Source organism: Dermacentor silvarum, chromosome 1, assembly GCF_013339745.2.
Source record: "Dermacentor silvarum isolate Dsil-2018 chromosome 1, BIME_Dsil_1.4, whole genome shotgun sequence".
Lineage (NCBI taxonomy): Eukaryota > Metazoa > Arthropoda > Arachnida > Ixodida > Ixodidae > Dermacentor > Dermacentor silvarum.
Window position 1 is genome coordinate 26,578,121 of NC_051154.1, and position 15,639 is coordinate 26,593,759.

The following is a 15,639-nucleotide window of genomic DNA, read 5'->3' on the forward strand; positions in this document are numbered from 1 at the left end:
TGACATCCTCATACGCGCATCTGCAGAACTGCGACTATGTTGGCACCTCGTTGCTGGTTTGAGACATTCTTGTGCATGTCACGGACAGCTGCCAGAGGCCAAGTGAAAATGTGAAGTTCCTGAAAAGGACCCTGCAAGCCCCGTCAGCCTCTGTACATGGCAGTTAGATATTTTGTTGTTTACTTGGCAGACTGTGCTTCCCTTTGGGGCGCATCGGGTTTCACCAGACTTGCATGTAACTAATTACATCTAATTAATTACATTTTTCTTGTAGTTTAACAATTATCTTTGTTTACTCGGTAACGGTCATTGTAATTCACTTACTTTTTTCAGTAACCAATTACATGTAACCAGTTAGCTTATTCACGAGACAAGTTACAACAGGCAACACAGCTTTGAAAACCTGAATTTGGTGAAAACTACAGCAGAACGCGCAAGATTGTGCTATGTAGCAGCCTCACAAATGCGCATGTTCAGACAAGCAAACCCGGGGGCTCGGTATTTGTTTCCTTGTCTTAACGCTCTACCAGATGTCGGCCACCGAATTGAAGCAGTGCTGGTATGTGTCGACAGCGATGTCCAGGAAGGAAATTAATACCAGGAAGTTGCATACAGACAATTTTCAGCTTTTCATTGACCCAACCGGGAGCATCTTCCAAGTCCCAGCAGCAAAGAAGCGCTGTGCTTCAGAGAATTCAGATGCTCAGAAACCACAATTTTATGTGCAGGATCCATATACTTTATAACACCTGCCCCCCCCCAACTTCGAGCGAACTGGCTGACCTCTGTCTCTTTTTCCTCCTAGAGCAAGTTTTCAGTGTGGCTGCTGATGTCTTCAAAAAAAAAAAAAAAATGAGGGATAATGGCTGACAAAATTTTTTAAAAGCAAATGTTAGTGCAGATAACCAGTATGAAGGGCTGCAGAAGACTAACTGAAAGTACCAGGTCAGATCGTTCTGTTTTCTTATGCAATGTTAATAAAAGTTAGGAGGAAAGCAACATTATGTAATCAATTACTTTTGAGTAATTCCTCAGTTACTTTTGTGGGGCAGTAATTGGTAACTGTAATCCATTACATTTTTCAATGAATTATAATTCGTTATTTTTTTTCTGTAACATGAACACTTCTCAGTTTCACAAAGTGAGATACACCAGCATGGACGCGAGGCCATGCTGTGAAATGCAGAGAGCACGGCATGGAAGGGAGAAAAGGCATTCAAAGGAATGTGACCATGTCAGTTGCCAAATAAACATGCGAGATGAATGTCTGTACGCAGTTGTGTAAAGCCAGTTTAGTTTTCATTAAGTCAGATCGTTATTACAGTCGTAGTAAGCCCGTTTTATTTGCCTTCATCAGTGCTCTCTGGCATCAATTGTGCGTCCTGTGAGCCATAGCTACTCTTAGTGCTCGCACTTTGTGAACGTTGTCATGGCACAGTTGGCTGAAGCATCAGTATCGAGAGATCATAGCTTCGACAGCATGCACCTTTGTATTTCTTAACTTTTGGTTTAATGCTGCTGGAATGATACAATCATTCATTGTTGCGGATGGAATGCAGATGGCCAGCTTTGGCACAGTATTTAACGTTAACAGCTGTTCATAAATTTTTTTTTTTTTAACAAGATTCGTATGCTGATGCTCTTCAACATCATTCTACGCAGAACTTACAGAGCCCATTAAATCTATAATTCCATAGAAATTGAAAAGGTGGGGAATGGATTCATGAATGGGAATATGGCATATTCACCTGAATATTGGATCCTGAAAAAATGTACCTTGCGGATTTTCACATACCGTGTATAGTCCTTCAGAATTCTTGCACTTCTTTTTATTGACGTGAATTCACCTCCTGTTCAGCTTAGTTTCTATGGCGACTTCCCAGGTAAGTCACTGGTCCCAGGTTTGATTGATGGAGCAGGACAAATTTTTCTTCAACTGTGAAGCTTTCTTTCAGACACAGTACGTTGGACAGCGATGCACTCAGTTCAGATACGCTTGACGACGAATGCTTGTACATGGTGACTGGGTTGTCATAGGGTGTGCCTTGCCTGCTGGCAGTTGGCAAAAATATCCAATCAAGAAGTCAATTCTGGTGTGTTATGGGCGAGCCAGTAAGCTTCTAGAATGGCCAGAAGCTCGAAAGTTGTGACATCAGGAAAGCCTTCCTTCAGAAGTACTGCTTCGCTGTTATCAGACAAGCATCAAGCCAATGCATTGCTATTGCAGCCTGCATCTGAGCAGCATCAGTGTGGAAAGCAGCATTTGAGTAGGAGCACGTTGCAGTACAGTGAAATCTCAATATAATGAACATAAATGTAAAAAAAAAACTGATATACCAATTAAGTAAATCTAAAATGTTTCTCGTCAATATCAGCATGTAACAAATACTTGCTTATAACGAATATTGGATATAACGAAGGTGTTTTCATATTGTATGTGGCTTCATTAGAACAAGGCTAGACTGCATATGCATTGTCAGTCTGTAGGTACCATGTGGTGTAATATAGTGCCTTCATTCTTTATGCCTTTATCGTTACTTGCACTTTCATAACATTTCTTGGTTGACGAGTACAATGTGTTCTCACAGAGCTGTGGTGTTGACATAGGGCACCAGCTGTGGCACTACAAAAAGAACTACATGATGCGCTCCGATTCTTGGGACTGAGCAGATAATGCTTTCATACATTAGACTTTGTAGACAATGAAGTACGTGCAAGAAGAAAAAGTTTTGCCTGGAACCAAAAAGAGTTGCATGCTGAAATTCGCAGGTGCATTTAGGAAACCATTTCAACAGCTTTTTATTTAGTTTTATCAAAATTAACTACATATATATTCTTTGGCACTTCTGTGCTTATTTCTGAAGCACCAAACATGAACACAATGAAAAAGACGATTTAAGCTTTAATAAAAAAAATAATAAAGCAATATGACTTCTTTTCCCACAAAATTACACACAATGCAAAAGCATAACACTAATATACCTCCCCCATGAGTAGCACCACAAGGGCTGACCAGCCTGTAAAGGGATGCGACCCACGACCCTTGCCTGTGCTGTCATCATAGTTCTCCCAAATGTAGCTAGACTGGCGATACTCCTTTAGAATATTGCTGATGATGTTGTTTCTGAGCTCCTTATACAGCTGGAAGGCTTTCTCCTGGAATGGTCCTGGAAGGTCACTGTAGTGATGCAATGCTTTTACTGCTAAGTAGTTGATATTTATCCAAACCGGACCTCTCCAGTAAGGTGGGTCTGTCTCTGTGTTCTTCTGTAGGTACATGGGCGAGTCTTTGGAAAGTGATCTCAGGCCATAGTTCGTCCACAACAGAGCTGGATTCCGAAGGTCTGTCAGTAGTTTTCCCAGTGCAGGGTGGTCGGGAGTGAGCAGCTGGAGGAGCAAGGGAAACAGGCTTACATAGCCAAAGTGTTCCACAAACTGCAGTCGCGGTGCTTCCATGGCCAGTCGAACCTTGGGCAGTGGTGGTGCTCCTGGTGCCTGGCCTGGTGGTGGTTTCTGCTCCACCAGGCGCACCTTGTCTGTGTGGAGACCATAGTCGCAGTATCGCTGAGTTTGTGGAGACAAGTGCAGTTTGTCCAGCAATGCAGTGTTACTTAACATCTGGTGTGTGGCTGTTAAGCTATGGCTGCTGGGATGATTCAGTAGGTGTGCTGCCTCAGCCAACACGCCGGATGAAAAAGCTAGCCAAGAGTAAAGGTCCACATGACGCTCATCTTCAGATGGGTGTGAGGCTCTTGGATAATCATCCAGTCCAGATGTCAGGGTCTTTGGATTTAGTTCTGTGCGGCTGCTGGCGTCCCTGCCTCGCCATCGGTAGGAGCCAGGTGTTTTACCCACCTGTGTGCTGTTAAGCCAGTAGAAAAGCTTTAGAAAACGTGGAAAGGCTCGCTGAAGGAACTCTCCATGTGTGGCCAAAGCATCGGGCTGTCTCAGAAGGGCTCCAAGTGCAAGCAACAAGGCTGGTGGATTTGCATTTGTGTCTCTCTGCACAACAAATTCAGCTGGAACTTGGGCACGTGCTTCAGCACCAAGGATTTGTTCACGTGGTATCCAGCCATCTACATTCATTAGGTCAAGCCAGTGGCCAAGTATGTCTTTCGAGATCTCTGAATCCCACTGCATCAGTAAAAGATTATGAAACCCTTCATCCCAGAGGAAGCCTCTAGGAAAAAAGGATCGAGATGGCACTCCTGTATAGAGAGCTGCTTTCCAGTACTCCACAGGTTCCTTGTTGTGAAAAGACTGAACTAAGGAAGAGCCATAGAAATAGCCAATACCTCCCACCATATTACTCAGGATTTCTTTGGCAGCTTCATTGTCTTCCTCACTAAAACCTTTGCTTTGAAGTTTAAATAGCTGGTGAAACCGTTTATCAAATTTTGCACTATACTCGGCCAAAGCTTGGTCATAAATCTCCCCACTAAGCCTGTTTGGCCGATCCTCAAAACTCCCAGACTCGAAGGTTACTTCTAGTTCATATGGAGGCATTACTGTTACCTGGGTAAGAACAAAGTTTGGAGACTTCTTATGTTCTTTATCCTCCGCAGCAAGTACAGTGCCACGAGTGACGTAAAGATCCCTAGCGCCCTTTTTACGCCGGTGAATCATCAAATTGTGGAGAACAGTTTCTTTCAGGCTTTCGAGCCCAGGCGCAACTGTACTCAGGTAGCTATAGTGCACCACATTTTGTGGGTTCCTATCATGAAAAGTAGCTATAAATTGCCCCAACTCTGGAGTTTCTCCAGCAATGTACCCAAGATGAGACTTTGCATCAACATTGGGCCAGAGGCGTCCATGGCCATCAGTAGCAAAGTAAAATAGTAGAGACAGTGGAGCTGTAGGAACAGCACCTGGTACCTAGAAGAAAAGAAAAGCATGTTTCAGTCACTAACCAGTTCTAAAACCTAACATTTTCAAGCACCTCACCTTCTCCTTCACAGAAATTCGTGCTGTCCAGTCTCCTCCATTAAGACCTCCTGCTCTCTTCACAAAAGATGTCTCAATCACAAATTCCTCGTCAACTATCTGCTGTGTACCAAAGTTGACCCCATCATGTCGTAGCCATCCATACTTCTGAAGTCTGTCCCATTGATTGCACCAATGCCTGATCGGCAAGTTTTGATTCTTTAGCTTGTGGGAGAACCACATAAGTCCAGCTACCAATGGCTGGGGGCTGCGAGTCTTCAAGCCGAAGTATAACGAGCTCCTGTAGCTCCCCCAAAACCGTTCTGGAATGTCTAGTCCGGACTTGACGGTCACTTTAGGCAGGTCCACTGGTCGGATGACCCACGATTCCAAATAGTGCAGGAAGTAAACGTAAAGTACAACAGAAATTATGAGGCAGCCATTAAACACTACAAAGATGGTGAACTTGGAATCGAACCTCCGTTCTGGGCTAGGCTTTCGTACGTGAGCAACTGCTGGTTTTGATGTTGGACGTCCAGGCGTAGGCCGCGCAGATTCCACCTTTCGTTGCCGAGCCATCACGCGTGCTGCGAAATAGAGCCTTTTAAGTACGCGCTGCACAAACATAACGATCACTTTACACCAAACACAAAATGAAATAAAGTAATGCCGGTGCACAATACATGCCATTGGCTATAAACAAGGATTGACACGTGGACACAGCGCTGGCAAGTGATCAGTTGTACTCTGTCCGTCATATATAATGCCCGCATACACCGCGTGTGTGCGTTACGGTTTAAAAAATCAGTTTAAAGACAAAAAATTATAAAACACTTGCACCGGACCTAGCTTTACGCTGCATCGTTCACGCTAATATGAAATCCGATCAGTGCTTTACTTCACTTACGCTGATATGTTTTTATGTTCAGTCTCCAATGCCTTTATGCCAAATCGGCCATTTCAGTGAAACATGCGTTCAAAATAATACGTCAGCGTCACATCACCATCTCCACGTCGCTGCTACTCCTTACCGCTAGCAGTTACAAATAATGTACCAATCCACGGTCTTTACCTTAAAACTAGATAACCTATACATTAATCGCGCGACTTACTTCCCCGATTCACTCTCACGTTTTTTTTTTTTTTTTTTACCCTCATGCTATACCTCTAGAGCGACGCATCGTGAAACTAGAAACCGTTTCCGCTTATTCTATGCGTTTCCTGCTGCCGGTCGTCAGCCGAATGGCCGAAGCAACCGAAAGTGCTGTGATGCGCGTTGCGTTGTTGTGCATTATCTCGCTTGACCACTGTAGTACTTGAATGAAACGACGCTAAAGTATAAAAGTGTTTTATTTTTATTTTTTCCTGGTCGCGAGAATAATCAGTTGCAATGTGGCGATGAATTGGCGTGACCACCTTTGTTTGTTGACCGTGCAAACAAGAAAAAAACCTATCAGTTCATCTTATCGGTGCTGCTGTGGTTGAAGTGATTGTGCGAAAATCCTGGGGTGCGCTTCGCCATACCATATTGCTGCGATCTGTCATACCTCTTGGTCACGCTGGCCTAGCCATGTTGTCCTTTATAACTTGCTCGGACGAACGCGATCGTTACCAAGCGGTGCCTGTACCTGTGCCTATTGAAAACTTTAAACCAGCCAGCGTTGTGAAGTTGTGGTGTGTGCGTGTGAACCATTTGTTTTACGTTATTAACGGCGACGAAAATTTGTACGCGTGCTGTGTTAGTTCGTCTCCGACCATTCCACATAAATCATTTAAGATCCCGCTGGATGTACCTTTGCGAGATCTATTGAGTGCACGTAGCAATCATGTTGTTCTTGTTTTCGATGATGGTAGTGTCCGCACTTTGCACTACAGTCGTGAAGATGGTTGGATCGATGGCATTAAGTTTCATCTTCCATTGGAAGCGACTTGCAGTATCGAATATGCTAGCATCTGTGCCGAAAGCAATCTCTTCTGGATTCAGCGATCAAGCCAGTTCCGCGACGAAGTGGGTTACTCGTTGTGGAAGTGCTCCCTTTCATGGGACAGTGACGACCTCCCAAACGTACAGTGTTTAGCCCACAGGCTACCACCTTTCCATTTGTATGTTTTAAAAAATGCTGTAATAGTTATTCCATGCCTGCCCGATCCACCTAACATTTATCTTTCGTTTGGCGCTACTCATGATTTTAAAATGGGCTCATTGGCAAAGCAGGCAGTGTTGTTAACTACGACGCTGTCATCGCCATTGGATGTGGCTGCTTTCTACAAGAGGCACATTCGGTTCTGGCAGGTGCAAACACATGCTGCAGTTGTGCACCACAGTTGTGTGTCGCCTCTTGCCAACTGCCTGTATCTCCTTCTAAAGGATAACTCGGTCATCATGTTAAGATCATCAGGAGAAGTTCTGCGGCAAGCAGTCCTACAAGACGTGTCACCTCATGTCCTGGGCTGCTGCATAGTAGCATCAACTCTCTGTCTATTTGAAGACTCTGCTGTGCAACTCTATGACTTGACCAGTGGCTCACTGCTGGAAGAATTGACCTTACAGGGAAGTTTTCGTGGTGTGCTGCCAAGCCTGTGGGCTTTTTGGACCACTGAGGGAGTCTACCGATTAACTGTGTCTGGAAGCACATGGTGCCGAAATAGCTCTAGTCAATTGCAGAGTGAAGCACTTGTGTATGCTGCTTGCCATGCTGGTGCTGAGACAACACCTGGCTTGCCAACCGAGGCGCAGGTTCGAACCAAATTGAACCGTATTTTACATCCACTAGTTGAGTGCTATTGGAAGCTGCAGCAAACAAAGGTAGCCCTCACTTCCTGACCTTGCACATCCCAGACCTTGCACATTAATATGTGGAAGGTGCACACAGTGTGAAGACTGTAATTCTGCAAAACGAAATGCTAGACATGATTTCAAACAATTGGTGATGTTTACTCTAACAACGCTTGTACTTGAGTAAGGTATCCCAAGCTTGCGCACTTAAGTAGTGGCCATTGTTGTCAGTACATTAGCATTCCATTATCTGCCTTCCCAGGTGACTACAGACACATACACTTATGTGATGTTTTCAGAAAATGTGCTTTGTGTGCCTGTGCTACTTCATGAGCTAGTCAAGGGTATAGCTAGAAAGAAAAATGCTTGACAAGTGCATTTTGTGCCTGTTATCAATATCGCTGCACTCTGTTATGTCTCTGTAGGTGTGAATATAGATAATATGCAGTGTAAACATTTATATTGGCCACAAAGGGCCCTAGTCATTTTGCATGTTGAGCCCGAGTGTAGATGACTGAACATTTATTGTTTGCTTCCTTGGAACTGGCACTTATTAAACAGGCAAGCAAGTACCAGTGCCTGTACTCTAGAGCCCTGGTTTTATGAAACTCAATTTTCACATTTTTCTAATATAAAAAATATAAATAAAAAATAATGGAGTTTTACATTCCAAAACCACAATCTGATTATGAGGCACGCCGTAGGGGGACTCCTGGATAATTTGGACCACCTGGGGTTCTTTAATGTGCACCTAAATCTAAGTACATGTGTTGATATAAGACACAGATTATGCTTCTCCTTCAGATTAGCATCAAGCTCAATGAGCTTGCAATTTAGAAAGAATAAATTAATTTAGCATCAGTTTTGGTGAAAAGATTTTTGCAGGAAGGAGAAAAGGTCACTGCAATATTGTATTATTTAAGATATCACGCAATTATATTGCGGCATTGAAATTTTTTTTCTACAAACCAGTGCGTAATGGTAGAAGCATTTTTTGGCCAGCAAGCATTTTTTGGCCAACAGTATTGGCTGGGCCTGCACATTAGCAGCTCTGGTATCAGTGAATGTGTGCACGACTCTCATTGCATCAAGTTGCCTCCTTTCAGCCTCACACAGTGACACAGGCATTTGTTCCTCCTGCATCTTAAAAAATGGACCACGAGAAAAATGAAAAGTTCTGTCTGTTGAAAAGAAAACCGAAATATGTGGCATTATAGGTGGACCAAAAAGAATATATGAATTATGACATCAGGCCAACTGTTGGACACTCAGAATTCTGAGGCAATTTTCTTGTGTCCTAGAGGGAGCTGAATGCCCTGTATGAGCTTATGAAACCTATACAGGCAAAAATGACTTTTTTGCTCAACAATTAGCGTTTTGTTGCCACAAGTTCATATGCAGACAAACAAAGCTGATTCTTAGCACCAGTTTACTCAGCATTAGCACTTGGCAAAGTTATTTTCAGGCACCAGTTTACCTTTGTTAAATTGGGGTTTGAAGGCCAACTGCAGCAAAATTTCTCTTGGCATAAAAAACATTTTTAGTGATAGTGTAGCTACTGAGATGCCTCTGTGTAAAGTTTTGTGTGTAAAATTAGTATGGGTGCATCAGAAACAACTTGCAGAACTCCACGTTTTCCATACCGAAACAGAAAAAAGTGCCTCAATTACAGCTCGCCGGAACTGATCCAGAAGCCAGAGTCAATGTGACCTCAACCAATGTCCCTGTACGCTGCATCACACACATAGTCTATGCTCCTTGTGGTTGGGTGTAAGACATTTCCACATATTGCAAATGCAAAGCATACCATTGGAGCAGCTCCCAGCATCCTGCATTTGATTCCGGGATTGGCGTCATATCTGCCTTATTGTGTATTTGTGTGGCATGCTTCTAGGCATGCCTGTTGTCTGCTGCACGGAAGTCTGGACGGTGTTAATTAAATGTATGTATGGTTACTAGCCTTATGGTTTTTTAACATTTTGAGCTCAAGTGAGATTTCGTTGCAGTTGGTATTTAAGTATGTCCTAATGGCTTCAGAATGGAATTGGCTGTAGTGGTTTCCGTGTAGCAAACCTTGGCAAGGAAGCAGTCTATCTCTTTAGCGAAACTTAGTTCGCAGCTGCTGTGTTGTTTTGTGTGTGACGCACTTGTGCAAGCCGTTTCAGTTATGTGGCCACATTCTCTTGGTTGTCACTTTATGCACTAGCATTTATAGGGTGCATGACATTGGTGACTGTAGTTGTCTGTCTGGTATCCTTTGTTACACACTCCAAAAATAAATGTGCTAGGGGAAGGGGGTGTGGGGGCGAAGACCGAGAAGCCACACCAGCACAACAGTGTTGAGCGTAGCACAGTTTATGGGGGCATAGCTCTGCATGTATTTCTATAAATACAGTGTCAGGTGAAACTTGATGTAGGCTCAAAAAGCTCCTATTCATTTACATATGGCTTCAAGGAAATGTTACAACTGTTCAGTACAAGAAATAATTGAAAAAAAAACTCGAGTTGATATACAAATGGCCATGACTTTTTTTGCTGCAACTGGTTGAATAGGTTTTCTTAATAATCCTTGTAAACTACAAAAACTGCTGCATGTACTATCGACCCAAAAAGTTTACGGACCATGGGATCTCAGAAAACACTAAATATCTGAGCAGCCTTTAAAAGTAGCCAGTAAAACCGTACATCACAATGTTGTTCGCATATAGCAGTAGAGGCTGGAAATGGGAATACCAGGCTGGGGGGGGGGGGGGGGGGGGGCATTTTGAGGCTGCGGAGATATTCAGCTTTTTGTCAGATCCCTTGGTCCGTAAACTTTTTTGATCGATAGTACTTGAATACAGAGGTAAACAAATTTTCTTTATTAAAGATGCTGTAAAAGCACATGAAGATAGCAAGATATTGTAGCATGGTGTGTGGCCATGCTAGCTAGCTGCTTTGGCGAGGCACATGGCATAGCCTCCAAACAAGACAATTGGTACCAGAACAAATGCTTGTATTGTGTCTTTTTTCTCACCTTGCTTGTAAGGGCACAGAAGGCTCTCTAAGGTCTTTGGTTGCTTGGCTATGTGATCATCACTGCGTAACATTGTGTGGGGCACAAGCTGTATTGAAACTTTAATGACCACTGAACTAGGCTGACTGCTAAATGAATTTCAGAAATGCTTGACAGATGGTGCCTTTGGATCTGCATATATGAGTGTAATCACTGTGGTTCTTGATATGAAATGGATTACGGCTCTATGCAACATATTTTATGATAAGAAAGCATGGGAATTTACTGTCTGCAAGAATTGCAATGTCGATGTTCCCAAAATAATGAGGCATTTGGAGCATGTGTGAGTGAGATTGAAATAGCATTGATATAAGAAATACCAAAATTACATGCTTTCACAATTTAACTGCTTGGTGTGAAGTCAAGGTGCTGCTTAAAGCAATCTATTTTCTGTTGGTACATCCCATTTCTTCTTCTATTGTACATGTAAGTCATGTGAAGCTCCTTGTAAACCATAGAAGCACTTTGAATGGTACCTGTTCATGTTGTTAGTGGAGTTGCAATGATTCAAGTCTGTGTCGCCATTTGTTGTTCTTATCATTGATTCTGAGGGGGAAAAAAAGGAAGTTGAGATTGGAAGTGAGTTGTAAATAAATGTTGTGCTGCCATGAAACCAAGTGGAGACTGTAGTCAAAGTTATTATCCAAGCACTTGGTTATGTGTGTTATACATTCAGGTGCAGTGAACATCATCCATGATGATTTTGGAAAGAAAACCGAGGATGAGCTCAGGATGAGTCCTAACCGTCCTGCATGATTCCAGCTTGTCCATAGATGGCAGCCTTTGTTTCTCCTTCTCTTAAAATTGGCAACAAAAAAGTGGCTGCATAGCGAGGAGCCACAAAGATGCCTTAGGTATGAAGGTCCAGAAGAAGCACACGGTGTGAAGCTTGTGGGAGAGCATTTTACGTAATTCTAATGTTGCGTGTGATATATACTCGCTGTATAACCTCTGTGGATTTCAGTGCCTGAAAGTGCAGTCGTGCTTGTGCACATTTTTGCTGAATTTTGCCCAATAAACTTTTGAAGCAGTTTTTCTTCCAGATCCAACAATTAAAAATGTTGGCATATACAGATCGCGTCTTGCTGCAGTAAATCAGCATTTAAGGGGTTAAACGAAGTTATGCTTGTGGGTTACAACAGAAATGCTTTCATAGGCCTTGAAAACTTCATATCGGGGTTTGCAAATGTTTTACACTATTGATGAATAGTGACTATTCAGCTTATCTCGAAGTAGCCAATAATAAAATTTGCTAATGTTTCCAAATAGCCCATTGACGTGGCAATTAGTAATAAGTGAACATAAAGTGTAAAAATTTTTTTGCACTTTCTCTAACAGGCAAGCAAGGATGGCTACCTTCAGAAGATGCAGAGGAAGATATTTTTAAAATGAGAACTTGCTAGGGCAGTTTGATATCCTTTAGGGATCCAGGGGTTGTCTTTGAATGGTAGTATACCGAGCTGGATTGTTTGATTGCTAACTTTGACATGTATTTATTTTCCTGTTCTGGGTGTGTTCTGTTCTGGGAAAGTGGCACACTAGAACTGTTACACTGCCTCTTCAAAGATCTTTGTCCACACACTTCCATGTAGATCTTGCATAGAGTGTCATGTCTTGGTCGGCACTTTTGTTTTGACAGGAAGCTTCCAGCTTCATTACCGCTTCAACTCCTAAAATATTTCCTGGAAAATGGTACAAAATTTCTCAAATTTTGTTTTATTTTCCGGGTGCTTTACACAAAGCATGCTCATAAAAAATATTAATGTAAAGTTGTAAACATTTAGCAATAAAATAAGCTTTGAGAAAGAACGTTTTTTTAACAATGCGTAAAAGTCTTAAATAACATACTCTCAATGCACCACACCAAAAAAAATGTAAACTAAAAAATAATATGCACGAATGCCTAAACTCTGCAGAGGCGGTGGGTTGATCAGATGTGCGTGACTCGTTCACGGCAATTAAAGCAATTGAAAATGACATGTGGACGAGTGGGACTCGTACTTGGGAATATTGGTAGAAATCAGGAGGACTAGTAGAGCTCAAAGTTGGGGTTGAAGGGTTATTAAAGTATTTGTTCATTAGTGATGGTAATTGACAAATATAATCACTTTACATGCATGTATGTTTTCTAGTAAAGGGAAAGTTGATTCTGCCTTGTGGCACAATTGCCATAAGTAAGAGCTATATCAACCTAAAGTTTTTTTATTGCATCAGCCTTAGGAGTGTCAAAGTGAAAAAAAAAATGTACGTGAAGTGTGGAAAGCCGGTCACGGGGTATGTATGTGTGTGTGTATAAACCGGGTGTTCAAATTTAAGCTTTACGGAATTTTAAAAGATCGCCTGTGGCAGGTAGCATAATTCTTATCGTTGAGCTGGGTTATTCAAAGAGGCGGACATTAGTAGCACGAGAAATCGAAACACATATTCAAAAATTCACACAAATTGACTAATGAACTTCTTAGTTAATTACTTTACGACGCAAAATGCAATTTAGGAATTGTAGCCGGTGAGTTTGCAAGGCGCATCCACTTGAAATGAATTTCCAGGAAGACAACAGTTTACAGATATTATTTCCCAAAGTGTGGTACGAAATACATGGGTGTTCCAGTTAATACTGTGCTTCAATGTATAAAACAGCATTTTGGTAAAAAAAGTGAGTGGAACAACAGTGCATTTTTACAGCGAGTTTGATGGCGCATATCTCCAAACTAGTGTCATTTTGGAAATTCATTCCAAGTGGATGCGCATCGTCTTGCAAACTCACCCACCGGCTACAATTCGTAAATTGCAATATGGGTCGTAAAGTAATTAACTAAGAAGTTAATTAGACAATTTTTGTTAATTAGTTGAATATGTGTTTCGATTTCTCGTGTTACTAATGTCCGCCTCATCGAGTAACCCAGCCTGATAAGAATTGTGCTACCTGCCGCAGGCAATTTCTAAAAATTCCATAAAACTTAAAAATTAACACTCTGTATGTATGTATATATATATCACATTGCTTTAATAGCTACCATAACGTTGTTTCAATCACGGATCAAGGACTTTAAAGAGGTGAGAAGCAATGCTCTCGCATTTCTCTCGTATTTACCACTAAATCGTCATTGAATTTTTCTTATTTCTTCATGCGTCATGCCAGAAATGGTTGTTTAAATTACTGATTCTGTGTCATCAAGTGTTCCCCCGATGAAAAACTTTTCCTAATATAAATTCAGTTGTACTGACTTGCCTCCTTACTGTGGACACTTTGGTCCCTGCCATAACTGCCCATAAAGTGCACTACTATCCATGATAACGAATTATTGAAAAGTAAGTAAACTGTATGAAGAAATTCACATTGTTAGGTGTATTTCCATGTATTTTGGTGTACATTATTACAAATTTGATAAAACCATGCTAATGAAGTGTATTTGTCTCATCATACTCTTCAAAACCTACTTTCCAAGTACGTACCTTGAAGGCCATGAGAAGTGTGATGGCATATCTTCAATGGTGCAGCTCTGACTCCTCTTAAAAAATTTTTTTATTCAGTTGACATTCAAAGATGTCTTGGTAAATTGTGTGGCTTGAAAACTGCAGACATCTCTGGTTCTCTGTGGCCATATGATTCGCAATTCTCAGACATGTGCATCACTGGGCAACTGGCTTATTATTATTATTTTTTTTAATGGGAGACGCAATCTGGCATTGAAAGCATACGATTGGCATGCTTTCAGGCATGCCATTGTATCTGGGCATAAACTGTTATGATGAGGGAAGAAATGGTGAGCTAGGCAATCTGTTGGCAGAAGTGAACAGATGGGTAAAAATCTGTGCCATAATTGCTTCTAGTGCACTAATGGCCATCATAAAAAAAAATCGGGCTTCTCTGTTTTCCTTCTTCTCGTTCATTCTAGTGCACTAGTGGCTTGAACACTATCAGATTGATACCATCGCTTCTGTCCGCCTGCAGCCTTCCAGCAAAAGTTCTACACATTTGTTCCTAGCAGCAATACATGCTGCCCACCATGGCAAATCAAAACTTTTGTGGCCTGGATATTTTTGTACCTTGTCCAGAGCTGTTCTGAAGTGAAATTGTGTGACTCGTAATGTTCCTCAGTATCATGCTCGAGTTTTGCACGCCTTGTGAGTTTTGCATGATGTGGACTGCCTCGAGGCTGAAATGACGACCTTTTATGCAAGGTATCTTTCTTTGTCGAAAGCATGTAGTGGGCAACAATGCAGGGTGTGAAGAGGATGGGATATTGGCCCCTCCCTGTGATGCTTTCCATGTGATCAAGACAAAAATACATTGGCATTTATTCGCTTTGCTCATTTTTGCCCTGTCTATTGCCTGGACAGTGTCTCTTGTAATAACAAGGCATGGCTACATTAAAAAAATATGCAGATCCAATGCACATGTTGGAATCTATGTGAGGTGAAGCTTTATTGAAGTGGTGAATTAAGTGCTGTAAAACTGACAGCCATGCGTACAATTTTGTTTATTTTCATGCTATGAAACTTGTAATCTCATGGAAAATTTGTACAGAGGTCACAACTCTATTGTCATGCAGTTTGCACTGCTCACAAGCTACCCATGCCAAAAGACAAACTCCAAATCAGGTGGATGCACAGTGCGAGACATGTACACAGCGATGTCACAAGGATGAAGGCAATCTATGATGCTTGTCGAGGGAAACATGGTGATGACTAGAGGCCGAATATTTAGGCACCAGTAATGTGAGTTTTAGGCGCCTAAAAGAGGCACTTAAAGGCTCATTTTAGGCACCATAGGGGCTAAAATAGTCACTGTAAACTGTTCACAAGCCACAACTTGGTTTCCGTATTCAATGTTCAGTGCCAGTTTTCATGCTAACGAAGCTGAAGTAGCGTTCACTTGTGGGGT

At 42.0% G+C, this 15,639-nt stretch overlaps 2 protein-coding genes across 2 annotated transcripts; one reads left to right on the top strand and one right to left on the bottom strand.

The window, feature by feature from the left end:
* Nucleotides 1-2,780: 2,780 nt before the first annotated feature.
* LOC119458461 (mannosyl-oligosaccharide glucosidase-like) lies at nt 2,781-6,030 on the bottom strand. The gene is made up of 3 exons (XM_037720304.2): nt 5,831-6,030; nt 4,945-5,510; nt 2,781-4,875 (listed from the first exon to the last, which is right to left on the bottom strand). Exons 2-3 carry the CDS (start codon nt 5,500-5,502, stop codon nt 2,974-2,976), a joined length of 2,460 nt encoding a protein of 819 aa, XP_037576232.1. The 5' UTR covers nt 5,503-5,510; nt 5,831-6,030; the 3' UTR covers nt 2,781-2,973.
* A 113-nt stretch (nt 6,031-6,143) lies between these two features.
* On the top strand, nt 6,144-11,301 carry LOC119458478 (uncharacterized). Its single transcript, XM_037720323.2, has one exon. The coding sequence runs from the start codon at nt 6,494-6,496 to the stop codon at nt 7,745-7,747; it is 1,254 nt and encodes a 417-aa protein (XP_037576251.1). The 5' UTR covers nt 6,144-6,493; the 3' UTR covers nt 7,748-11,301.
* The last annotated feature ends 4,338 nt before the right edge of the window (nt 11,302-15,639 follow it).

Bases quoted from the DNA above. Each gene is read 5' to 3' on its own strand.
- LOC119458461 (XM_037720304.2), bottom strand. From the start codon at position 5,502: ATGGCTCGGCAACGAAAGGTGGAATCTGCGCGGCCTACGCCTGGACGT. The intron at 4,876-4,944 runs GTGAGGTGCTTG...CTTTTCTTCTAG, and splicing joins GAATTTCTGTGAAGGAGAAG to GTACCAGGTGCTGTTCCTAC.
- LOC119458478 (XM_037720323.2), top strand. From the start codon at position 6,494: ATGTTGTCCTTTATAACTTGCTCGGACGAACGCGATCGTTACCAAGCG.